This window comes from Gobio gobio (assembly GCF_949357685.1).
Source record: "Gobio gobio genome assembly, chromosome: 1".
Lineage (NCBI taxonomy): Eukaryota > Metazoa > Chordata > Actinopteri > Cypriniformes > Gobionidae > Gobio > Gobio gobio.
The window spans coordinates 2743516-2771154 of NC_137097.1; the positions used below are offsets into that span (position 1 = coordinate 2743516).

General features: G+C 42.9%; 1 protein-coding gene across 1 annotated transcript in view; it reads left to right on the forward strand.

Annotated features, from left to right (window-relative positions):
• LOC307136916 (mycocerosic acid synthase-like polyketide synthase) overlaps positions 1-6982 on the forward strand; it is a gene marked incomplete at both ends in the record, with an annotated part of 31118 nt that extends 24136 nt beyond the window's left edge. The window contains 3 exons of the mRNA XM_079834293.1: positions 430-636; positions 1144-1325; positions 1421-6982. Coding sequence (XP_079690419.1) covers positions 430-636; positions 1144-1325; positions 1421-6982 — 5951 coding nt within the window. The remainder of the gene's footprint in view (positions 1-429; positions 637-1143; positions 1326-1420) is intronic.
• Positions 6983-27639: the final 20657 nt, after the last annotated feature.

Below are 27639 nucleotides of genomic sequence, written 5' to 3' on the forward strand. Positions count from 1 at the left end.
TTGCGCGCTGTTAAACACCACGAAGGTAATTGGCTTCTAGACGAAACCCCCATTCGTCAGTCACTGACATACATCGGAGTGACTGAACGAAAGGGAACATCTGTTAAATAAAATTTCTCGCTTGGCATTGAAATTTGAGCTTTATTATTTTACAGGTATTATTTATGCTCTAACAGCAACATTACACACTAACTAAAGTTTGAAAAATGGGATCACGAAGAACAGGACCTTTAAGTCACAGCACAAATAGCACACAAGGGGGCTACAACTAAGGACTGGTAACTGAAATATTCTCTTAGCCCAAATTATTGTTGCCTTGAGCAAGGCACTTAATCTCAGGATGCACTGTAATAGGTATACAGTAAGTGTCTATGGATAAAAAACATATTGCTAGCTAACATGTTTTTTGGTTGATTGATTGTTTTTCAGGCCTAATGAACAAAGACTTTGAGCTGGCAAATGTGAGGATTAATCCAAAACACATAGACCACACCAACGGCACTGGTTCCGCTATGAGCATAGCTGCCAACCGCATCTCATACATATTCAACTTAACTGGTCCCTCACTGTCCATTGACTGTGCCTGCTCCTCATCTCTCGTTGCCCTTCACTTAGCTTGTCAAGCCATAAAACAAGGTAGTACTCAAAAATATGTATGTAAACCCTGTGGATCAACTTTTTAAGAAGATTGTCCATATACTGTATATTGTATGCATACTATATACTAATATACAGTACTGTGCAAACTACATTAGATGCTTTATGTTTCATGCATGTTTTGCTTTAGTGTGCCATTACAAATATCAATTGTTGATTTTCAAGCATTCATTTTGCAATTACTGTAATATTAAAAAGTAGTCCTACAGCAGATGGTACTGTATGAACAACACAGAGACCGAACCTCTGAACATCTGAAAACTATCTTAAAATTGAGTGCTGGTGTATCAGGGAAATATATCATCAAACATATTTCAGTACACTTATTTATCTATATTTTAGTCTTTATCTTGGTAAAAATGGTGATGAAGCAAGACAAGCTATAGCTCCTTGTTCCTAAAATGTATTGAATTAATCAAACGAATTATTAGCCAATAGGCTGACCCCACCCCCCTAAGTTGTGGTTATCTGTTTTCCACTCAACAGGAGATTGTGATATGGCCTTGTGTGCCGGTGTGAGCTGTATATTGGAGCCGACCCTTTTTGTGACTCTCTCCAAGGCAAAAATGATCTCCTCTGATGGAACAAGTAAACCTTTCAGCAGCAAAGCTAACGGATATGGCAGAGGTGAAGGATGCGGTGTTGTTCTATTAAAGCCTCTGAAAAAAGTAAATAAAAAGATTGAAACACAGCACTATGACGGCAATATATCTAATAGTAAACTGCTGCAAGAAATACCCATATGTTGTCTGTATTTTGACAGGCTTTTGAAGACCATGATCATATTTGGGGTATCATCAGCAAAACTGCAGTAAATCAAGATGGCCACACCGTTAGTCCAATCACCAAACCATCCATGGTACAGCAGGAGGAGCTGCTAAGAAAAATCTACTCAACAGAGACTGACCTGACTAGTGTCCAGTACATTGAGGCTCATGGGACTGGGACTCGAATTGGAGATCCAATAGAGGCAGGTAGCATCTCAAAAGTCATTGCCAAAGCAAGACCTCAAAAGTCAGGGCCACTCATCATTGGTTCTGTTAAGAGCAATATTGGACACACAGAATCTGCCGCAGGTATTGCAGGGCTCATAAAGGTACTCTTGATGATGCGGCACGAAACCATTGTGCCATCCTTGTTCTACTCAGTGGAAAACTCCAGCATAGATGTTAAATCTCTTAATATGAAAATCCCCACCACTGCAGAAAAGTGGAGCAGTGACTGCAGAGCAGGGAGGTCAGCAGGAATCAATAACTTTGGGTTTGGTGGAACAAATGCACATGCAATTGTCAGACAATATGTGCAGTCAAAAAAGCCAAAACCTCAGCTGATAAGCAAATCCCATCAGTATTTTGTTACGTCTGCAGCCTCTGAAAAATCCATGAAAAATATTATTGCACATACGGCAGAACAGATCAGTGCAGGGAAAATATCAGATCTTCAGTCTTTACTGTACACATCCGCATGTAGAAGAAGTCACTTGAAACACAAATACAGGAAAGTATTTCAAACATCATCATTGGCAGATCTGAAAGAGAAACTTACGGCTGCTGTGGAGAAAAAGCTTGTGCCGTCAAAGACAGACTCCAAGCTAGTTTTTGTGTTTTGTGGCAATGGTCTTACATATCAGGGTATGTGCAAGCAGCTCCTAAAACAAGAGCCAGTTTTCAGAGAGGAAATCGTAAAGATTGAAACTCTGTTGCAAAGATATGGACGTTTGAATCTGATAGAGATGCTGGAAAGTGAATCTGAGAAAAGTACCGAGCCGTCTGAACCAAAGATTGTCCAGCCTCTTCTGTTTGCTATTCAGGTTGCTGTTGTCAAACTTCTGAAACACTGGGGTATCAGTCCTGATGCTGTTTTGGGACACTCTATTGGAGAAGTTGCTGCAGCTCATTGTTCTGGTTTGCTGTCACTTGAAGATGCAGTGAAAGTCATCCACTTTCGCAGTTCTTTGCAAAGCACTGTGACAGGAGGGAAAATGCTGGTAGTCAGTAATATGGCTGTACCTGAAGTCTTGAAAATTCTTCCATCTTATTCGGGAAGGGTTTGCCTGGCTGCTTATAACAGCCCTCAGTCATGCACTCTCTCAGGAGATGCAGAAGACATTGACAGGTTGCAACAGAATTTGAACAACACAGCCAGAGGAAAAGATTTGTTCCTTCGCATTTTAGAAGTACCAGCAGCATACCACAGTCACAAGATGGATCCCATCTTATCCCAAGTGGAACAGAGTATAGGCTCATTGCAGGCACAGTATTTGGAGACAGAATTGTTCTCAACAGTGACAGGTGTTAGTTTGTGTTCCTCAGATTTTATTACTGGTGAATATTGGGCAAAGAATATCAGACAACCAGTTGAATTTGAACAAGCTGTAAAGTCAGCAGCTAAAAACAAAAGAAGTGTGATATTTGTTGAAATTGGTCCAAGAAGATCTTTGCAGAGGTACATCACTGAAACTCTGGGAAATGACTTCACTGTGATTCCCTCAGTGCAGCCTGATAAAGATCACGAGACAATGCTTGCAGCTGTTTCCAAACTGTTTGAGCTTGGGGTCAAAGTGGACTGGGAAATGTTCTACAAAGGTTTTGAAACTCAACCATTTCCCTACCCACGATACCAGTTTGATAATGTGAAGAGAGATGTCTTCGCTTCTCACTTGCAGTTGATCAGTCCCACTGGAAACCATCCAGTAGTTACACAAATGGGTACAGACAGTTCAATGTTCAGCTGTGATCTATCCTCTGAATCAGTGGCCTTCCTGCAGCACCACAAGCAGAGTGGGGTTGCCATCATTCCTGGGGCATTTTACGCAGAGTTGGGTTTAGCAACTTACATGGCATACGCAAAACCAAAGGTTCCACTAAGTTCTCTGAAGCTCAGCATAACATTCCAGAGTCCATACGTTTTCACCCAGAATGCCCCAGATTTAAATGTACAGCTGGATCATTCAGACAATTTGGCCGATAACACATGTAACTTCAAAATACAGTCTACTTCTGCAGTCTATGCATTTGGCACAGTAGAAGCAAAACCAGGTAGAACTCCTGAAGAACAGTTCATTTCATTAGACTGTATTTCCAAAAGATGCACATCCCACATGACTACTGAAGAACTCTACAAACTTTTAAGTCAAGCAGGATTTGAGTATGGATCTGTCTTCAGAAATAATGCAGCTGTTTATTTTGGGGAAGAATTGAGAGAGGCTATATGTGCTGTGAAGGTCCCACAGGAATTACTGCCTCAATTACACAACTATCACCTTCACCCTGTGGTCTTGGATTACGTCATGCAACTTGTTCCTGCAACTATAGGGCATGACCTATCAACAAGACCAAAATATCCTGCACAAATTGGAAGCCTGAATGTATTTGAACCATTGCAAGAGGAGATGGTTGTATATCTGAGAGCAGTACATGTGGGAGAAGATGATTTTAACCTGTGTGGCTGCTTAGCCAACAAACAGGGTAGGTTGTTGGTTGAACTCAGGGATGTGAAGATCAGAATGCTTGGAAATCGCTTCCAAGTAGTCAAGGAGTACTTCTTCCACAACAATTTCAGTAGCATCTCTGAAGTTGCCACGTTTGATACACCGATTAAGGCACTGGTCTTTTCTGACCAGGTAGGAATTTCTGAAGCTTTGCAACAGTACTTGGACCCAACATCTAGATATGTGTCTCCTTCACACCATAACAAACTGTTGGAAGATGGAGTTGAACTTCTTTTGTCAAAACTGAAAATTTCAAGTGCAAAGAAAAACTTCCAGGAAATTTTGTTCATGTGGGGTGATGCAGACCTAACCTCTCTCAAATCAGAGAAGGTATTGGACAGCATGGCAGGGTGTTGTGAGATTTTCCGAAAGCTTGTTGAATATCTCAAAGCACTTAATTTCCCAGGTGATATCAGAGTAATAACCTATAGGTCATCTGAGAGCATAGTGGACCACATAAACCCTGGGTTTGTTCTGTCAGGCATGATAAGAGCATGTGCAGCTGAGTTGCCAGAACTTTCCTTCCAGCTGATTGACGTGGGCTCTGCCACTTTCGAAGACATCAAAGCTTTGGTTCAGGTTCTCAGATCATACCCCTGTAACAAGTATCCAGAGGTAGTAGTGAATGAGGGCACAATTCTCATACCTGAAATCACCCGCACACCTTTGCCAACCATGGCAATCCCTTCAAGAAACGTCCACATGCTGGATGAAGAAGTCTTCAGCTTGCAGACATCAGACCCATATATAATGACAAATGTGTCAGCAACTCCAATGGATAATTCCATTGAACTGATTCAAGGAAAAAATATTGAGCTTCAGCTCAGTAAAATCTGTGTTCATTCATCTGATTACTTCCCGGTCAGCATTTCTGACCTGAATTATGGTCAGACATTGTATTGGAACAAGCACACAGATGAAAACCATAAGCTCTTAGCCCTTGACTTCAGTGGCACTGTCACAGCTGTGGGTAAAGATGTCAGCAAATTTAAAGTTGGTGATCAGGTTGTGTCTTGTTACCCTGTGGCTGCCACTACTAAAGTAGTCGTCCCAGCAACTGTTTGCTGCAAAGCAAAAAGGATTTCATTCCTGAATGATATGCCTTGTGTCTCTTATATGGTACTGGCTTGGGAAATCTTGCACAAGGCTTTACCCAAGGCTAAACAGCAAAGGAAATTGGGCATTTTCTCCACTGTTCCTGACTCAACTTTGATGAATATGTTAATTGCTATTGCAAACAGATCAGGTTGGAATGTCAGAGTGAGCATGCAGGCCAATCAGCTGTCATCTGATTTTAGTGAAGTTGTGGGAGCTGTTCTTCTACCTCCTTATAATGTAGAAACCGCTAAAATAGCTAGCAGTGTTAGAGGCATCAAAGACATTGTTCTTGTCTATGACAACCAGACAGAATTTCCATTCAATACTACAACAATCCAAGGTACAAATGAGGTCCACTTCCATGTCCTCCTCATGTCCCAGATCATGCAAAAAGGGTCTCTGCAAATGCAAATGCCACACATCTACCATTGGGTGAAATCCATGCATTTGGACAGGAAGTCCTTGTCTTTGGACACAACATCTGTTCAAAGAGTCAAATCTCAAGACACTGAACTTCTGTCTGTAAAAGGATCTGAATCATACTTCAGATGCCAGATCCTACCCATTATAGCCCTGGACAGTGAAGCCAAGAACCAGCTGTCTGACATTCCAGTGATGCCCAAACACAGTCTATTCAAGAATAATTCAGTCTATATTGTCACAGGTGGTCTAACAGGGTTGGGCTTTGAGACAGTAAAGTTCATTGCTCAGAAAGGAGGAGGAAACATAGTCATTCTGTCTAGGAGTAATCCAAACCCTCAGATGCAAGAAGAGATAAGTCAGATCAGTAGCCATTGGGGTTCTGTCATTAAGTCTCTGCCATGTGATGTTTCTGTATCTGAGCAAGTGAACCAGACAATTGTTAATATTGGAAAACTTTTTCCATCCAGTCCCATCAAAGGGGTATTTCACAGCGCAGTTGTCCTGCATGATGGGCTGATTGAACGTCTTGACAAAACTCTTTATGAGAAAGTCATGAGGCCAAAAGTAAACGGAGTGATTAACCTTCACCGGTCTACCATCCAGTGCAATCTGGATTACTTTGTGTGCTATTCCTCCATCTCTGCCTTCATTGGCAATGCCTCACAAACTAATTATGCTGCGGCTAATACGTTCTTGGACACTTTCTGTCAGTACCGCAGAAACATTGGGCTTTCTGGACAGTCCATTAATTGGGGTGCTTTGAATCTTGGTCTTCTTCTGAACAAAGGCCATTTCCAAAGATTTCTGGAGGCAAAGGGAATCATGCTTTTGGAGATTCCAGAAATCCATGAAAGTCTTGAGCAGTGCCTCTTGATCAACAAACCTCAACAGGTTGTGTGTAAATTCAATTTTAAAAACAGCTGGAATAACATTCTCAGTCAGAACAAATCACTACAAGTACGTTTGTTCAAAATAGTACAGGAAGCTTTTAGTAAAGCTGGATTGGATTTATCTAGACCTGAACAACCCAAGAAATCATCCTCACCACGTGATTATCTGAGGTCTATGATTAGTGAAACGACAGGGGTTGAGATGGATGAGCTGAATGACGATGTTCATCTTTTCAATATAGGCATTGACTCAATGTTAGCCATGACTCTGCAGAATCTTATCTTTAATGATAGAGGTGTGAATGTCCCTCTAGTGACTCTGCTGGATCCAAATAGCACACTGGCAACTCTCAATAAAATCCTGGAGGAGAACTGTGTAGACGGATATCAGAGTGAAGATGAGAGCAATTCCACATACTTTTGATTTGTAATTTGTATTTCTCTTAAGCAGTCTTGTTGTAGCCTCAAAACAAGGACTTAATTGGAAATTTGTGTCATTTTGATGTGAAAAGGGGATTTAGTTGGTAATATAGTACTTAATTAAACAATGCAATTAACTTTAGCTTTAATTTAGCTTAAAAAGGTTAATATTGGCAGATATTCCAATATGACTAAATTTTCCTCCAGTCTGTTGAAATATTGACTAGAGGCAACTCTAGCTACTCCTTGTTAACATCACATATCACTAAAATAGCAAATTGGGGTTCTGCAGACTGTGGACTTAACATTGTTTATCATTGTTTTAATTTAGGTTTTGTTCTTGAGATCACACTAGGTTTAAACACATTCAGCACTTCACTTCAAAATTGCTTTCTGTATCTATTTTAATGTATTAAAGCTGAATGAGTGGCACATACTGACATACTGCTGATGATTAAGATGATGATGATTATTTTGTTTTATTATTTTATCTAGCTAAAGAGATCATGACAAACCAAAAACTGCTGTCTACAATGACAATTATTAAGATATTTTAATGGATTATTCAGTGCTTGTACTTTATGAATACATTGAGACTTTATGTTGTAAGTTCTGTAGTTTACCAAGTATATTACAAATGGTTAATCAATAGCACAAAATGAGATGTCAATATGATATGATCATTTATCAGTAAAACTATAATGAAAGGAGTAACTGTGTAATAAACAGTAAAGTACTGTTTTGATTGGAAATTGGATGTGACTGTAATAGTATATGATGTGTTGGTATAAATGCAGCAGCCTTGTTACCCAAGGCAATTATCTGAGAAATAAAGAAACATAATGTAGAAAGTCATCTCTATTTATTTACATTTTTATTATATTCATGTATAAATATATTATATTTATTTATTACACAGCTCTCTGTATACCTAGATCTGATGAGCTGTTGCATTATTTTTTCATATATTTTTATAAAATGATGCTAAACTGTATTGGTGCGTTCCAATTCACATAATATCCACCCTAAATAGTCTTCAAAATTATAATTAGTACGTCCCAAATAAAAAAAAACCCCGGATTGTCTACTATTTCCGAAGTGGAGATCGATGCTTACTCTAACAGCTAATATTGCCCATAACCCATTGCGGTTTGAAGAAGAATTTAGTTCAGTACAAAACATGGCGGATGTGGGTGGCCGAGGGTTAAGTACAAGTTTAGATAAAGGGGTTTGTGTGACTAATAATCAACAAGCTAATAAAAAATAATTATTTAATGTTATTTGTGTTGCATCATATATCTGCAACAAAAATGTGAGCATTCGTCAGTACTGCACTCAAGAATCAACTCACTCTTCAGTCTTCGTTTAGCCGATGATTTGGAAACATACCTTTTACCTGCTAAACTTACCTGTATGGATAGCTAGTAAAGCTTCTTCTACTCCAGCAATCCCCTCAAAGTCTTCAGCGATCTCCCTGTTTGCCACCAACCTCTTCACATATTCTAGTGACTCGCATTCATACTTGGCTGGACTCCAACAGTAATTATATATTGTGGCCAGTGATGCCAGTAACGCGTTACTCTAATCTGACTACTATTTCCAAACCAGTAATCAGATTAAAGTAATTTATCCAAGTCACTGTTAGTTACTATTTTTGTCATTTTCCTTAGTAAAAATATATATTTTTGCTTTCTTCTTGCGTCTCAGCAGGGTTTTTCCTGCATAGAGAATTACGAGGCGGACGCCTCCGTCAAATTTCGTGCCAAAACTCAAGACAGACAGTCACTTAATCAGATTAGGCATGTCGTGATAATTAAATAGTCATCAGAAATATATGTTGTCACATGATCCTTCAGCAATCATTATTAGTATATTATGATTTGCTAGTACAAAGTCATCTAAAGCCATTCCTTACCTTGAATGTCTTTCCTCCGCTGTAGCTGTCAATCTTTCTCCGTTCAGCATTCAAACTGCGCATCGCATTCGGTTACAGTCAGTCAGTCAGCGGTAAAGCTCACTCCAAGATGATATATTCCCATTTTATAATAATTGATATGTAGATAAAATAATTTATCTTCCTGGAGTTTATCTAGCGGTTTCTGAACGATGTTGTACTCGCTACCCAGTTGACAACACAAGGACTATAAATTAGCATCACACGCACAATAACCGGAATTTAAAACTGTGAAGAAACAAATAATCAGTGAACTTTTGGACAGACATACATAGTAGAATGCGCTCAACGCTCATCTTCTCTTTATGCCGTGAAGTCGCATAAGCGCTTTGTTGCCGCTCTGTTTTGAAGCGTTTCATATATTTTCATAGTTTTGTGCACAAGATTATTAAAAAAATATCTTGTTCTCACGTATCTATCATATATTTGTTGTCCCTTTACAGAGCTGCACATTACGTTTACAATAAAATATAAATCTTGTAATTTTATATTATTTGTGTAGGCCCATCATATATAAATATAAATTAAAAATTAAATATAATTTGTTTTTCATAAATGTATTTAATAAGAACACAAAGTAATTTGTACCTTTTCATTAACATGTTTAGATTTTATAAAATTAGTTTTTTCAAAACTCAAAGATTTTTTTCAAGAATTACTTTTTGTAATTGCATTTTTTTTAACTATCCACTCACCTAATTTAATATATATTTTTGTCATAGCTTATGATTATATATTTTTATTCATTTATTGTTTTTTCTATAATGAGTGTGTACTTAGTGGATTCTGGATTGTTTTGAACAAATTAGAGTGACCATTAGTTACTCTATACAGTATAGATATTCTATACTGATGTAGAAATATATGAATCATACATTTATAACCCTTTTATTTTGTCAGTTTGTTGTGCTTGTTTCAGTTATTTACTGAATTGAATATATATTTAAATATTTAAAGGTGTTAGCTGTAATCTTACACTGCAAAGTGATAATTTAAAAGGGATTAAATTCATAATTATTTAATGATCGAAGCACAAAAAAAAATGTATAACAAAGCCCTAAAACTGACAATTAATTGGCAAAATCGCAAGCCGCGGGTCGGCTGGGCCAAGCAGGATTTGACCACCTCCGCCTCATTTTCAGCCAGGAAAAATCCTGCTCAGGGAGAGTATTTATGTTAAGTCAAGAAAGACTTTATTAAAGTCTTTATTACATTTTGTATTAAAACATTGTAATTAAAACGTATTAAAACAAGTATTTTTTAATTTCAACTTAAAATGTCAGGAGATACATTGTTGACGTTACTGTTAAAAATGCACTTCCAATAAAGTGAGTGTTGGCCAAAATGGTTGTCATTTTTATTTTGAGGCAGCAGGGGTGTTGTCTGCAACTGCTCAATGTAACTAATAAAGTAACTTGTAATCTAACTTAGTTACTTTTAAAATCAAGTAATCTGTAAAGTGACTAAGTTACTTTTTAAAGGAGTAATCAGTAATCAGATTACTTTTTCAAAGTAACTGTGGCAACACTGATGGCCACCACAAACAGGGACAGTTTGTCTGCAGTGTGTGTGACTGTTGTGTGTGTGTGTGTTTGTTAAGGTAGTTCTCTTCAGCTTAAGGCTATTGCTATTAATAATTTATTAATTTATCAATTTACATGTGTTTGAAATACTATGCACTACTACTGATATTAATGAACTGAATATGTATATTTTGTTTGTAGGTTGGGGGTTTCATAGAAATGTATGCAATTATGCAATATAAAACTTTAAAGGCCATTTTCTCAAAATTAGTTCCCTTTCGAAAGGGAACTTGCGCTGCGTCAGCTTCGACGCTACGGGGGAACGCCTCCAGCGTGACTGGTGCCTGAAATCACATTGAATCACGTCAATCCTATTGACCGGCGACAGCCTATGATGTCATCAAGGTGCGACCAGGAAGTATATAAGGGCGCCTTGCCAACATGACAGTATCTTTTCGTCTTCAGGGACTGTTTTGCCTGTCTTCACGTGAAACGTCTACAAGAAGGATAACAATGAAGTGTGCTGAGAACGCCACTTCTGCAGGTGTGTTTTGAATGTGTATCTTGCGCTTTGGATACACACACACTTTGCGTTTACTGTCTGGGAGAAGAGCATACATGAGAGGTTTGCGAACCTCTTGTGAAAGTACTTGTGAAAGTATTTGTGAGCGTTGTCCTCTGGAAACGCTCCGCTCTCGGTGGGACCTCTTCTCGAGAGGAGAGGTTTCAGCATCTGGGAACGGCCACGCTCGAGCTGAGGCTGAGCGGCGTCCAAATACCAAAAGCGCTTCCCAGATGGATCGGGCTCGTCGCTTGGAGACAGTTATGGCTCTTGAGGACGATCCAGATCGCGAGAGGCGGACCTCGGAGGAAGGAGCTGGATTTATGTTCCTCCTCCTCGTCTGCTGCTCTTCCACTCGAGCAGAGGATGGGTGAGTCAGTTAAAAATGCTGAAGCTTTTCTTACCATCCTGTCCCATGTACGGGAGTTGCTGGAAGTCATGGAACGCGCTGCGGGTAGACTGCAGCTGCCTTTGCGGTGCGTGAGGAGAAAGGCTGAGCGTCCAAACAGTTCGGACGATCGGTTTCTCTCCGCCCATGACCTCCCAACTCCTGGGAGTCTTCCATTCCTTCCAGATCTCCATCAGCAGACCTCGAGGGAATGGAAGAAACCTTACTCAGCCCTGCATCTGTCGACATCGGCGAGCTAGATGTCGCTGATGTCTAGGGACTGCCTGGCTGGGTATGTGTCGATGCCGCCCGTGGACGAGATGTTATGTTAATCTCGCCTTTGGGCGGCCGGCGACACTGTGGCTCCCACCCTGCCGGTCTAAACGCTGAATGGCAGGGCGTACATGTCAGTGGGTCGCGCTGCAGCAGCTTTGCACACCACAGCTGTGTTGCAGGCAGACCTGCTGAGGGACCTCGATCAGGGGGGAGGGACCCCCTGAGGCGGTAGTCGAGTCGCGCCGGACCGCGGTTTTTGCTCTCCGGGCCACCGTTCAGATAGCGCCGATGGCGGCGAGGGTGGCCACGGAGAGACATCTGTGGTTAAACCGTTTGGACATCGGGGAGAAGGAAAAAATCCTTTCTCCCTGATGCCCCGGTTTCGCCATCTGAACTTTTCGGCACCTCCGTAGAGGCGGTGGTGGGGAGGTTCGGAGAGGCGAAGGCGCGCTCGGCTGCATTCAGATGCATTCCGCTGAGGTCCGGGACCGCGCCCAGGCAGTCGGGTGTCCCCGGCCCGTCCCAGTCTGAGGGCTGGAGACGGGAATAGCGAGCCAACGTCGCCTCTCGAGCGCCCCGCCGTGGAGGACTGGGGCGCAGGGGAGGCGGGACACCTGCGACAGGAAGAGGAAGGAAGCCGGGGCTGGTAACCGGAACCAGCGCAGGCAGCAGACTCCACCCCCCGAGGAGCGCGGAGATGAACGCTGCCTTTTTTCCCTTCCTCTGGTTTTTCCCCCGGGCGCTTTTACATCAGGCCGGTGGCCTATGATGAGCAGAAAATGTAAGATTCTGCCGGCTCGCCTGGCTTGTTTGGTGAAAGCGCCCCCCTCAGGATGGCGGGCGGATACTAGCCTTATGGCTGGCTGGAAGCACCGCTGGGAGCGATCGGTGAGTCCCCCTCTCTGAGGGTGAAACATTTTCAAAACTATGTTTTTCAGAACTCCTATACCTTCGCTCGCCTGAGAGGTTTTCTGGGGAAATTTGGATCGCCGCTGGATCTTCGCAGGGCCTGCAGCTCCCCGTGAGTAAGCTAAGAACGATCTTCTTTGCAACATTATGATGGTTGTGTGTGAATACTTCACTTTCTGCTAGAGAGTTTGCTGCCTCTCCGTGCTATATTTTTTCCCCATTGTTTGGGTAACTGAATCGCGCTCTCGCCTGAGGGCTTGTAGTGTAAGGGGTGAGCTGTGTTTTTTCCTAGCGTAAAGTGAAAAGTAGCTGAAGACCGGGTACGCGCTAATGCACGAGCTGTAGTGAGATCTGCGCCCAGCTCTGCGGAGCTTTGAAAAAGGGGTTTTTTAGAGGTGATAATATTTCTTTCCCGGGCCCTGAGTAGATCTAGTGCGGACTTATGTCGCACCACTTGGCCTAGGCTTTGTCAAGGATGGGGGCGTTTCCCTTTTAATAAAGGTGTTCGCCCCTGGCCTGTCTTTTCATTTAAAAACATGGCGTTGTTTATGCATCCTTGTTTCAGCCTCCTCTGTTACAGAGTCGTCAGGCCAAGGCCCGCCCCCTTCTCTGCGTTCTGGGGTCACGTGCAATGCAGACGAGGATGTTGCAGGAGACAGCGACTTTGTCAGTAGTCGTGGGGTGGAATTAAGCGTCTTTCGCCGGTTTGCGGTTAGACTTTATCTGCTGTTTCCGCCTTTCGGAGCTTGGTGGCCGCCATCTGCTGGCGGCCCCCGGCCTCTTCCTGGAGGATGGTACGGCCGGTGGTTTTTCACATTTCTGTGATATTGTTCCTTTGCTTTATGTCTCTGCTTCACCTCCTTTAGGGCCCGGGTTGAGCAGAACATCGGATAATCCTTCTGTCGGTATGGTTCTGGTCGGATGCTCCCCTGAGGCCCGAGCATTGCCAATGACTGACGCCCTCGCAATCAAGGTTGGCCGCTGCATGGAAAGAAAGACAGCCGCCCCGATGCAGGTGACGTAAGTTGTACTCCCCTCGCTTTAGAGGGTCTTTGCTGAGCACTTCTGCTGAGTACACTGCTGTTGGCAATGTGATTAGGTCCATGTTTGTAGGCCCTGCCCAAGAGACTGCGCCGTCCTGGGGGCCCTAGGACACGACGAAGCAGGTTGTCCCTAGCTGCCTCTGGGATGGAGCCAGCCCCAGGTGCGGGTATAGGAGCCAGCTGGCTCTGAGGGGCCAGCTTGGACGGTCTGGGCAGTTGGACTTCAGGACAGGTAGTAGGCGCTAACCGGCCTCCTTGCAGGAAAGTCCCGACACTATGGCCCACGAGTGGGCCTCGGAGGCTCTTCTCCACTGGTGTCGACGTCAGCAGTGACCCGTCATTGGCCCTGGGGATGAGTCCCCAGGTGTTAACTGGTTTTCCAGGCCTTCGTCAGCAGTAGACAGCTGCCGTCAGCCCAGGTAGCAGCAGCCAGCATTCTTAGAGTAAGGCTCCCAGTCTGGGTTTCCTTCGCTCAGGAGTTAGGCCCTGTTTGGCCTCCCTGAGAGCCTGCTGTGGTCAGCAGGCACTGTTTGGTCTCCCCTGAGGGGGCACCATAGGCATTAAGTCCCTCGACGGCTGGTACGAGCTGCTGAATAGGTGGTAGGCGCTACTGGGCCTCCCTATGGGCCTGCTGTGGGGTAAGCAGGCCCACTTGACCTCCTCTGCGGATGGCGTTCCTGGGCCCCAGTCACTGGATGGCTAGCACGAGTGTTAGCAGGTAGTAGGCCTCATCCGGCCTCCCTGAGTGACCTCCCTGGAGGCAAACTCCCGGAAATGAAGTACTATGAGTAGCAGCTTCTGCTATCAGGTGGTAGGCATGGTGGCCTCCCTGACGATGAGCTCACGGTTCCGGTTCCCAGTCACTGTGGTAATGAGCGTGATGTGCGAAGCACGACGGACGGCATGCTCTGCTACCAGGTGGAGGCATTGCGCCTCCCTGGAATCGTTCCCCGTCCCCAGTTTTGGTAACGGATCGTAGCATGGGTTGCTATCAGGCAAAGCTGCACGGGCTTCCCTGAGGGGATTCGCTTTGGAGTAGTAGGCCCACGTGGCCTCCTCTGAGGGCACGCTCTGGTCTCGTGGTTCCTGGATAATCCAGTCAATGAGCAGAGGCCGGCTCCCCGGCCGCTGTGGTGTGCATAAAGTGCTATAAGTGGCACTTTTTTGCTATCAGGTGGTAGGCATGGTACCTCCCTGAAAGCGAGCTCCCGGTCCCCAGCCGCTGTGGTGAGCTTGAGGCGCTATGAGTAGCACACTCAGTTTGGCTATGAGTGCCCGATGTCTTGCAGTTGGTAGGTCCGCTTGGCCTTCCTGATTAAGCGAGTCCCTGGTCTTCCCAGCTACCTCGAGGGCTAGCACGACTGCGATCAGGTATCAGGCCCGTTGGCCTTCCTGAGGACGAGCGCTGCTTTGGATGCGCGAGCGGTCTATCAGGTTACCAGGTGGAGGCCTCTCTCGGCCTCCCTGGGGGACGAGTTCCCTAGGCGGGAACACACAACTGGCTTTTTTGCTGACAGCTAGTGGCTACCCGCTATCAGGCACCGGCCTCTGGCCGTTTGCGAGACCTGAAGGCGGTGTTCTTACCCTAGCACGACGAAGTGTCACTGCGGCTATGTGGTCCCGACAGGACGGGACCTTCATAGTAGGCCTACGGCATGGTTGCCTACCGGGCAGGCTTATGAGCTCCTCTCAAACGAGGGTCTATTGTGAGCTTACAGCCTCCTGGGGCTGTTCTATTGGTGGTAGGTCCCGAGGGGCCCCTCCCGATATATTCAGCCTATAAGGCCTTTGGCCTCCTAAGCACGTTTTAAAATAAGTGCTTGGTAGATCCGAGGATCGAGCGGCCCCTCGCTAGCAAAGGTTTGAAAAGCACTTCGCTGAGCGCTGCTCTCCGGGATAACCCGTCCCTGAGGTTCGGCTAGTCGGTGATGCTGCCCTTTCTTGCAGCACCCTAGCGGGATGTCTCTTCGGAGGCGAGTACCAGAGGCTCTGTACTGTACAGACAGGGTTGACCGTATTACGTGTCCCATACTAGACTGGGTCACCTGGTCAGGTCTCCCTGGTGGCATTCGGTGATAATCTCCCGAATAGTGACTGGCATAGGGTTCCCTCGTAGTTCCCTTGCCACGTTCCCTTAAAGGAACCCCTTCTGAGTCGAATGGGTTGGTTCCAGGCCTTTGAGCAAGGCCTGGGAAGGAACTCATACGTGTGAAGTTTTCCTTCTCAGGCGATAAGCTTGGGCTTTGACCGTAGGGAGCGCTGTCACTGACAGCCTAACGTGACCAGAAGGGGAGTGGTTCAGGCTTTTCAGCAAGATTTGCTTGTCTTGACAGTTGTCACTGCCAGTGGGCATGCACTCCCGTCGGCATGGCGGCGTTGGTATATCGTTCCCCGTAGCGTCGAAGCTGACGCAGCGCGAGTTCCCTTTCGAAAGGGAACGTCTCAGGTTACGAATGTAACCATTGTTCCCTGAGAACAGGGAACGAGACGCTGCGTCGCTGTGCCATGCCGCAGGGCCTGCCTGCCGAAACAGTCCCTTCAGACGATAGATACTGTCATGTTGGCAAGGCGCCCTTATATACTTCCTGGTCGCACCTTGATGACATCATAGGCTGTCGCCGGTCAATAGGATTGACGTGATTCAATGTGATTTCAGGCACCAGTCACGCTGGAGGCGTTCCCCCGTAGCGTCGAAGCTGACGCAGCGTCTCGTTCCCTGTTCTCAGGGAACAATGGTTACATTCGTAACCTGAGACGTTTTTTCTCACACTCAGATTATCCACTTCAGTAGCACCTAGTCTAATACTGAACTATATTCTGAAGGCTTTAACAGAGTCGGATATATCCACTTCAGTAGCACCTACAATCACCAACTTTTGCAGTCTTATACTGAACTATATTCTGAAGGCTTCTACAGAGGATTTGTTGATATATCATTCCTATCCTGAGATATAGGTCCTTTTACTCCAAAAAACGTCTCGGTTACGTATGTAACCCTCATTCCCTGAGGAGGGAACGGAGACGTAAAGTCAGTGACTGACGAATGGGGGTTTTGCTTAGAAGCCAATCATCTTCGAGAACTTAGAAAACGCCCAGTGGCAGTACCAATGCCATGGGCATGCGGAATTTGCATGCGTAACCTCGCCCCACCGCGTGGGTATATAAGGAAGTACGCTGGCAACATCGCATTATGTTTACCTGCTGCGGAGCCAAGACTGAACACCCGGCCGTTCCAGCGGTACAGCGAATGTGGCAGAGGGACGTTACATCTCCATTCCCTCCTCAGGGAACGAGGGTTACATATGTAATGAGACGTTCCCTTTCGTTCAGTCACTCCGAGTAACGTCAGTGACTGACGAATGGGGTGCCAATGTAGAAATGCCACTCGGCTGACTTCCAGTGCCCTGCGTAAGTGCGAGTGCCCTGTCGTAAGACTAGTACGGACAAAGGACTCCCACTTAACACAGGATTACCAAGGTACACTGGGAAGCATATTCCAGGTGGGGAGTATGCACCAAGATGCCTACCCGTAGGGAGGACTTAGAGAGTACACATATGACCCCCTGAGGACTGCATATGGAGAAATCTGGATTTTTAACCTCAGGGTGGCAAGGGCTTGCCAAGGGAAAGACACCGGCTCAAGGAGGCTTATTCCGGGTGGAGTGAGTCCTAACCCCAAGGGGGCATGGACGCCCCAGCGTCTGGTAAGCCAAAACAATGGCGTCCACTATCCAGTGAGACAGCCTTTGCTTTGAGAGAGCCTTTCCCTTCAGCTTCCCACCATAACAGACAAAGAGCTGGTCTGCGGTCCTGAAACACTGCGTCCGGTCTACGTAATCGCGGAGAACGCGTACTGGACAGAGCAGTGCCAAGGCTGGGTCTGCCTCCTCCAAAGGCAGCGCTTGCAGGTTCACCACCTTATCTCTGAACGTAGTGGTGGGAACCTTGGGCACATATCCAGGCCGGGGGATGGAAGTGTTAGTTCTTTCTTTGACCACATTAGAGTGCTGCTGACCCGGGGGCCAGAAGCTGAACAAAAGATTCTCCCCCGGCCCTCCACCGGGGGAAGGAGTGGCCCTGCTGCCATCTCCTGGAAAGAACTTCCCATCCCTGAGCCGTCCGCATCAGGACCGCTGCTTGGCCTGGCGTTTAGCGGGGCTGCCTGGGCGGACTGGGGCACCTTCCTTCGGCGTCCTCCACGACCTGGCCCGGGTGAAGGCTGCTGCTGGGGCCGGGTGGGAGGGGCAGGAGCCTTAGGAGGGCGATCAGGCTGAGGCGACTGTGCCGGCTACTGGGTGGGAGCAGCAGCTGGCCGCCGGGGCAGTATAAGCTTGATAGCCTCAGTCTGCTTCTGGTCGGTTGAAAACTGTTGAGCGAAGTTTTCAACCGCGCCGCCGAAGAGGCCAGCCTGGGATATGGGGGCGTTGAGGAACCGGGTCCGCTCGCCATTTAGCCACAGATGTCACTCCTCAGCTGTGGACATCACCTGACCCAGGGAGCGTGCGGTCACCTTCATCACCCAGAGAGCGAGGTCGGTGGCGGCACGCAGCTCATCCATGAGCCCTGGTCAGCTCCACCCTCGTGCATGTCCTTGAGCAACTGGGCCTGGTAGACCTGCAGAATTGCCATGGCATGCAATTAGGCTGCAGCCTGCCCCGCAGCTTTGCAGGATTTCGCCACCAATGTTGATGTGAATCTACAGGCTTTGGAGGGGTGCTTAGGGTCGCCACGCCAAGTCGAAGCGCTCTGAGGACACAGTTGCATCGCAACGAACGTTCGACAGGGGGGACCCCAGTGTACCCTTTGGCCGCGGCCCCATCGAGAGTGGAGAAGGCGGAGGAGGCCACCGAACGGTCGTGGGAAGACAACGGGGACTTCCAGGACTGCGCAACCTCCTCATGCAGCTCGGGGAAGAAAGGTATTGGGAGCGGGGACTGAGGGGTATCAGCGTGCTGTGCTCCCAAAAACCAATCTTCCAGGTTCCCAAGGCTCGCGGCTGCCCGAGACAACATGGCTGTCAGCTCCGGGTCCGACTCGGGCAATGCTGGCACACCCGAGGGCGGCAGCACAGTCGAGTCATCATCCTCGGAGGACTCGAGCCCACCTTGTGACGCGGCGACCGACATTGCGTCGTTTTCCGGAGCCCAAAACGAAATACGCAGGGGGGCCGGAGCCGGGCCCGCGACTTCAGCCTGAACGCTTACGGGTTGCGGTGCGCAAGAAAGGGGTGTGGCCCGAGGTGTTGGGGCTTTGTATCATAAAATGATTTCAGTTTTCTCTTCATTAAACTTTAAGAAGTTAGAGGCCATCCAGGCTTTAATATCGTCAAGACATCTCAACAAAGGTGCCACAGAGTTTGCGTTGCTTCGTTTCAAAGGCAGATAGAGTTGCGGGTCATCTGCATAACAGTGAAACGAGATGCCATGTTTCCTAAAAATGGACCCAAAAGGTAATATATATAAAGAAAATAAAATCGTCCAAGAATGGAACCCTGAGAGACTCAACATACAAGAGATGCAGTAGAAGACACAAATTCCCCAAAACGTACAAAGAAAGTTCTTTCCCCCAGATAAGATTTAAACCATTGTAACACGTCACCCTTTATACCGACACAATGCTCAAGGCGAGAGATCAGTATATTGTGATCTATGGTGTTGTAAAACCCCGCCCACTGGTCCAATTCTCGGCGTCCAATGGCAGGGAGAAGGTGTTTCTGCGTATCGCTGTCTTTCCTTTTACACAATAAAACAGTTTAATTTAAACACATTCTTTTATATGTATTTACCTTGTTGTTTCATCTGACTCCATTAAATGAAAAGGCGTTAAATGATTTTGTTAACCATTAACTTTAGATTTATATTTTGTCTTTCAATTTAAATCGTTTATCTTATGTTATACTCAGCATTCAAGATTCCAGTAACGGTTTAGAGTTTCGCACCGGCCGGGTTTACGATCTCTGTTACGGACTAGTCAGTCTTGGTCATCAAGGCAGAGGCGACACACTGTTATTCTGGACGCCCGTGCAATACGTTGATCATTCCAGAATATTTTTATTCAGTTCCCTTAGATCTGAATTCACTTAATTAATGCAAAACTGCTTCTAATCATAGGCCATGACCATTATCACAGAATCAAGCGACCAACTTGCTAACTCTAATGATAACTTTCTATAATCATGCCGTGGTTTCCCACGTATACGTTAATTAGAACAATATTACAATAATCAGGAATTGAGGTTGCCCTATTTAGATTGGTCTAACAATTTATTATTGTTCTAAACGGAAAGACTTGTTTAGCCTATCAACCTCTGCAGTCCAAGTATACGTACCTAGTGCCAATGTGTTAGTCGGAGCTCTAAGACATCAATCCGGTGTGCTCTTTAAGCTTCACCAAAACCGTGTCTTAGTCCGTGTTAAACTAACCTGAGCATATATCCGTACTGTTATGGTTATAACATGAAATACTGAGTTAATAACACAAAATGCGTTGCAGTAAGTTTAAAACATAACGATTTATTAACCAGGTAAGAAACATCAATCAAAAGTCAACTCAAAGAGTGAAAAGCATCAATCAATCATATACAAAAACAATAATTCAAGAATCAAGGATTCTAGAAATCTTTACCTGGTCATGAAAAACTACACACAAGCAGTGTGGGAAATCTCAATACAGACTCCCCGATTCTTGTATCACCTTCCCCTAAATACCCAGATAATTCAATAAGTCCACAAATGGTGGTGTTTGAGGTTATAATTCGATTTTGGTCCCTTATCCAGGGAAATGGGCAATCAGGATCTGTGTTTGAATGGGTTCTAGACATCTGCAAAGGAGGGCACTTATTTACATACAGGAGGCACATTTGAGTAGATGATCTGTGGGGGGTCACCTTTTGGTGAGACAGTATTTTTATCAACTTACATAACTTCTTGGAGGTTTGCATTATGATTAGGAGAATGAGACCATTTTACCAGACGCACCGATACGTTTCAAATGATACTAAACATGCATAGTTGCACATTGTATACATTTAACATTGCATAGATTTTGAATGAGTTTTCAGTGTGGGTGAGAGTGAGTTATACAGAGGGTGCTGTGCAGGGTGTGGATGTGTGGTGTGTGTGTCTCAGTGTGATGTGTCTCGGGTGGGGCTGTTGTGTATTTGGGGAAGTGTTCAAATGGTAATCTTTGGGAAAGTCCTTCGTTTCCGGGAAATCACAGTTTCTCTGTTCAGACTGAACGGCATTTCTCGGCCCAGACCGATCGGCACCACCTTACAGTGTCAAACGCAGCAGTAAGATCTAACAGCATAAGAACAGCATAGTTACCTGCGTCAGTGGCCAATAATAAATCATTATAAACTCCGTGCTATGAAGTGATTTAAAACCTGATTGATACAGTTCTTGCAAGCCATGCAAGTCAAGATAGGCTAATAATTTATTAAAAACAACTTTTTCCAATATTTTGTGTTTAAAATGTAGTAAGTGAGACTACTATTTACAATCATCAGTATGTTAGAGCCAACGGTTTCAAAAACCTTCTTTAGGAAATCTGGGAAAATAATGTCTGTGGGACAACCTGATGGATTCATTTTATCAATGATGTCTTTTAAACAAGCAAGAGACACTGGTTCAAACTGATTAAAAACAGAGGAGCACACAGAGAAAGAAGACATATCAGCAGAAGGGTGAATATTGGCTCTAACAGTCACAATCTTGTTATTAAAAAACTGCAAACATTTTTTGCATGTTTCTTTGGAAAATTCCAAACTTTTTTGTTGAGATGTATTTAAAACAGAATTAATAGTGTTGAACAGAACATGAGGTTTATGAGAATTATTTGCGATGACATTAGAAAAATACCTTGACTTTTCCATTTTTACAGATTTTTGATATTTAAACAGGCTATCAAAATATCAGACGAAACCTGCAGCCTATCTTTTTTCCATTGGCGTTCAGCTCTGCTGCACTCTTGCCTTGCAGCACGGGTAGTGTCGTTCAGCCATGGTTCCGATTTTGGCTTAGCACGCATAGTCCTGAAAAGGAGCAACAATGTCCAGTGCATTCTCACAAGAAGAATAAAATAATGATGTTAACTCATCAGTATTATAATGCTGAGTAGACACTGAGAAGGCCATGTTTGGCCTTTTAAAAACATCAGTAAACCGTTCTGCAGTTAAAGAGTTAAATGAGCGACAGCGACATGCAGGGGCACATGGTTTAGGACTACAGAAACAAGAAATCTCAAATAACACAGGCAAGTGGTCAGAAAAAGTAGCATCACAAACATTAATATTATTAACAGGTAGACCACACGATAAGACCAGATCTAATGGGTGTCCATGCTCATGTGTAGCGCTGGCCACAAACTGCATCAGGTTAAACGACTCAGTGATATTTAAGTCTTTAACCAATGGTTTGGAGGGACAACAAATATGAATGTTACAATCTCCAACGATTAAAACTTTATCATACTTCGGCATGATTTCAGCCAGAAAATCGGAAAGGTCGTTTATAAAGTTTTTATGGTATTTTGGAGGACGATAAATCACAGCGCATTGCACTAGGTCAGGTTTATTCAGTTCAAACACAATCAACTCAAAGCTGGAGTAGGTGTTGCACATCACACGTCGACAGTTTAATTTTTTTTTTTAAATAATCGCAACTCCTCCACCCCGTCCAGTAAGTCATGGGGAATTGAAGAAGCTAAGAAGGTAAAACCTCTGAGAAGGGGCTCACCCTCATTCATCCTGGTTTCAGTCACACACAGTAGTTCCAAGTTATTTGATGTATAAAAGTCGTTTAAGATAAAAGTTTTGTTTACCAGATCTGACAAATTCTTGTGATTTCTTCTAGTAACTACAAGTGCCGCTGAGTCTTCAGTGAAAGACTTTGTTTCTTCAGATATAGGCATCAATGCACAGTGTGCTATAACGGAGTTGGTGGTCCAGTGAGTTAAACCATGGAACTGATATGCAGAAGGTTGCTGGTTCGATCCCAGCGGTCACCACCAGTGTGTCCTTGAGCAAGGCACTTTACTCCATGTTGCTCCAGGGGTATTGTCCTGTAATAAGGCCACTGGAAGTTTCTTTGGATAAAAGTGTCTGCCAAATGCATAAATGTAAATGTGTGCTATTGGGAATTTGGGTCGCCAGGCTGTTGTTGAAATAAAGAACTTGTTCTTAAGTAACTTGCCTGGTTAAATAAAGGTTAATAAAGTTACAAAAGACCTCTATCTTGAAAAACGTATTTATGAATACACAAGTCTAAACGTGTAAGGTATACGAAAGTTATGTTCTTTTTTTGCGTGTTTGTTACCCATCCAAGAACCTCAAAGTATTTGTAATTGTGTACAAAACACGTCCGATTAGTAGTGATCGACTGATATATCGATTTACCGATATTTTCGCTGATATTTAAGCATTTTACCATAATCGGATATCGGTTTTGTTTTGAGAATTGAGCGCAGGATCGCCATTACAGCGCATCTGAGGCGAGACGTGGGGAGACGAGACAACGGTGTGCACAGGTAAAGTACACTTGCCTGCTTGGCTGTAATTAGTCAACTTTATTTAACATAAGTCATTAATACACAAATTAGATGTTACATAAATGCCTGAAATCTAGCTAGTTTATTCAGGATTTGACTGAATATTTTACATGCCTCCGTGAGCTTGTCTCTCTTAGAGACACATAAAATAATCTGTCAAGTCCTGTCCAAATACAGATGCAACTTTGCATGAAGTAAATAATACAGCCATGAATGAACACATTTTGGAAATAAAAGCGCTGCAAGGCCATCACATATATAACTTTAACAAGATTCACTTGTTTAAAACACCGTAATTAATAATATAAACATTTACTTAACCAATAATTTGCTAATAAAGATCGAAGTAAACTCTATGGATATTAATTATTTATTATCTCTGCGAACGATCGCAGTTTGAGTAGTTCTGTGTAAATGCATATATAAACATCAGTTTAGCAGCAGATATTTCATAATCTAGAACGACAAAAACATTAATAATTCTGATATAACTTAACATACCGTTTGAGAAATGCAATAAAATACGATGTTTTGTTTGTTATATTCCAATATTCCAGAGAATATTATTCGGTTATTTAACATTATTCTTCACTCTTTAACCTATTAAACAGTTTATAAATCTACTAAAACTGTAGTTTAAAATTAAGTATTACATTTCGTAGCCATTTATGAAATCAAAAATGAAACCGGCTAATGGGACAGATGCTGAAAGACTTTGTTTTCTACACTACAGCCTAGTTCTGCTCAACTGGGAGTATTACGCTACATTAAACAGAAATGGTATTTCTTTCCAGGTGGTTTAGATTGTTTGTTTTTGTTTTTTAATTGGTTAGAATTACTTTTATGTGCTTTATTTATTTTACCTTTTTTTCCACCTAATCGAAGATTAAATTCTTTAACAAAAACAGATTAGCAACTTTTTTGATTTTTTTGCTCTTTCAGACCCCTCTATTTATTGTTGTATAAATAAGATTTGTTTTGTTTTCAATGCAAGGAGAGAGTGATTGTTATAAATAAATGGTTTGTTCAGTTCAGTGGTGTTGTAATCGCGTCAAAAACAGAGGAATAACAGTAAATAAATATCGGTTCTGTATATCGGTTATCGGGCACATAAAAACAAAAATTATCGGTATCGGTTCTAAAAAATCAATATTGGTCAATCACTACCGATTAGTACATCTCATCAACATAAATGGTATGTACTCCATAAAACTTTGGTCGCTATGACTTCTCATTGCCTGTTTGGAGCTGCATTACATGCCCCAAATCATGGACACCTGAGCTGCAGGACCTTTTCCAAAGTGGTTACTGGCCAGGCTCTGTTGCTTTTCAAACTGTATATCAGGTTAATCTCTTTACATCGTTTCCGCAGTTCAAAGTCACTGCACCAGGCCTGTCAAGACAAGCATTTGTAAAGATGTTAGAGCATAGATCACAAACATTTGGAAGGGTATTTTTTTTTTTTTAAATGACATTGCATTTTATTAATGAACTTTTCTTACCCTCAGTTAATTCAATTGTTTTCTGTTTTCCACTGCTGGAGCGGAACTATTTGTGGCAAAACATTCCAGCAATAAATTGGATGAGGAGGGGTTAGAGGTGGCAGTTTGCAGACACAACATCTTGCTTAAAGGACTGAACATGCAAAATATTTGCTTATCCATGACCTCAAAAACAAACTGCAGATTCTTCTGCACCGACATCATGTGAACGGTCATGGGAACGAAAGCTCTTTTGATTTTTTTTTTCCTCCTACGCACATATCTAGCACATGTAGTTGTGTGAGGGTAATTGTTGATTGATTGTTTTAAACAGCATGAAATTGGTTTTATATCTTGTTTTGTCTGTTAAATTGTGCTGGTTTGTTTTATAGTGGTAAAAATCAAACGGGAGCAGGCTCTACTATAGGGGAAGAAGTTGAGCAAGTTAATAGTTTTTTATCACGTGTTGCTCTTACAACCAGATATATGACTCAGACTGGTAAGTGTCAAATGTACACAGCCTTGTATGTTTTGTAGTCCATAGATTTAGACAATAAAGTGTAAAATTCCATAGTTCATATTTAGGTATTACACATCTATATCTGCTAAATGAATAAAGGCAAAATCAATAGATGTAAATGTATTTTTGACTAATTAAGTTGTAATTAATCTAGTATAATTCAGATAAATGTAACTAAGATTGAAATAAAGCATTGATTTGAGATCAGCTTCACTCCTTGGAAGAACTTGACTTAGCACTGCGTTTTGGCATCACTAGTTTTCTTTCCTAGAGTCTTCTGGAAGACTTTTCCGTCCGGTTGTCTCTTCCATGTCAGTGTGACGTCCTGATCCATCAGCGTCTGCTGTAACTAAAGCACAAACACAGGCTCTGATCCTCATCAGACTCTCACTACTGTAATACTTAATGAAAATCTTCCAGCCAGCACAGAATGATTCTGAATTGGGTCAGCATTGAATTTGAGCACATTTGTAGTCAGTTGAGTATTATAAACCCCACCTTGTGTAAGACAAGCGCACTCAATGTAGCGTCGTCCGCATTCTCACTGGCTTTCACCTGCACTCGGATCACCTGCTGCTTCTGCTGCTTGACTGCAGGACACAATACCTTACTTTACTTTATCTAGATAAAAAGACTCCGATCTTTCAAATATTCCTATTTAATAATTGTTTAATCGAAACAGCATCCTCAATAAACCCGTCGCCGGCATGTTGCCTGCGATCCTCTGAATCTAATATGACCTCTGACCTGTAAAGTTTCCAGAATAATAACCATACGCTGTTTGTTAGTTGGCCAGAGGAGAACTGGCACCCCGACTGAGCCTGGTTTCTCCCAAGGTTTATTTTTCTCCATTATGCTCCTGATGGGGTTTTGGTTTCCTTGCCACTGTCGCCTCTGGCTTGGCTTGCTCAGTTGGGGACACTACATTTCAACTAAATATTCAAACAAATTAAATTTCTAAACTAAATTAAATACATCAACTAAATTACTGATCTGCCCACGTTGTCACTGTATGATAAATGAACTGATGTCACCGTTTTCTCCAGAGCTGTACGGCCGAATCAAATTCTGTTGCATTATTTTCCTGTTTAACACTGTGAAGCTGCTTTGAAACAATCTGCATTGTAAAAAGCGCTATATAAATAAAATTGACTTGACTTGACTAGATCTTACTGTATGAATATGTAGATTTATTTATCTGTGACAATTTAACCAACATCAGAGAATTGTGAACATGTGAATGTGTTATTTTATTATTATAAATTATAGAATATTTATACATTTCTAAGAAATATAACAACAATATACAATATTATATTATTTATAATAATAAAACAACATATATATCTGTATTTTCTGCAAGCTTCAAGGACCATTGGCAACTCTTGTATTGCTAACGCTGTCATAAACACCTTGTTTTGAGTTTACATAATCTCTCTATATTTGTGACAATATTCACATAAAACAATACACTGATTTAAAATTTGTAAGACCGTTTTTCTTCACAAGGACCGTATGCGAGGAGGCGTGATATCTAATGAATAATGCTGGAATCACACATGAGAGACAAAAGAACATAACAGCATGCATAATGAGCTGCATAATGACTGAGCTTTAGGTGTGTGACTGAGAGAGCAAAAGGACATATTTTATAATTTGTACTTATCTAGTAAATGCATCTTGATTTAAGAATGTTTAAATATTTAGACTAGAAACAAGACAAAAATTACTAAGAGCATTTTTCTACTTTTTTTGTACTATTGTTTGTTTTTGAAAGTAGTCTCATGCTAAAAAATGAAATAATAAATAATTAAAATTAAGATATATAAAATGTATACAAAACGAAATTCACTTTAAAGAAAGCAATTCACTTTCTACAAAACAAAACTCGATATTTACTCGATAAAACAAACTTTGATATTACATTTAAAAAATAACATTAGAACATAATATTTAAACATCAATATGAAGAAAAATAAGTTTGACTTGTACTATATTTATAGCATCTGAGCAGACATTTGTGAATAAAAGCTTTATTGATGTGACACTAGGCTCTTTTACAATAAACACGTCATAATCTGTCCAAAACAGGCCAAATAAATCTTGTCTAAACAGTGTTGCATGTATGACATGGATTCATATTTAAATGGTCTTTTTGCGTTTAATATTCACAGATGCTAACAGAATAAACTTACCAGAATAAAGCCTACCTTACAATCAGCCCTGAATCCGTTGCTTTAAGAAATGCACAGCTTTTCATGAGGAGAATTAAAGCTCAATGCATGTCAAAACGATGTAGCTGAAGTAACGTTACAGCGCTTTGATGTAGCGCTGTATGAGTTGATGTGTGGCCGTTGACACGTGTATCGTCAGTATAGGGTATGTGACTTATTAAAGGGCAAAAATTGTCCAGATACGGTTTTACAGGTCCATTTACAACCCTAGAAATTGTCCCTAGA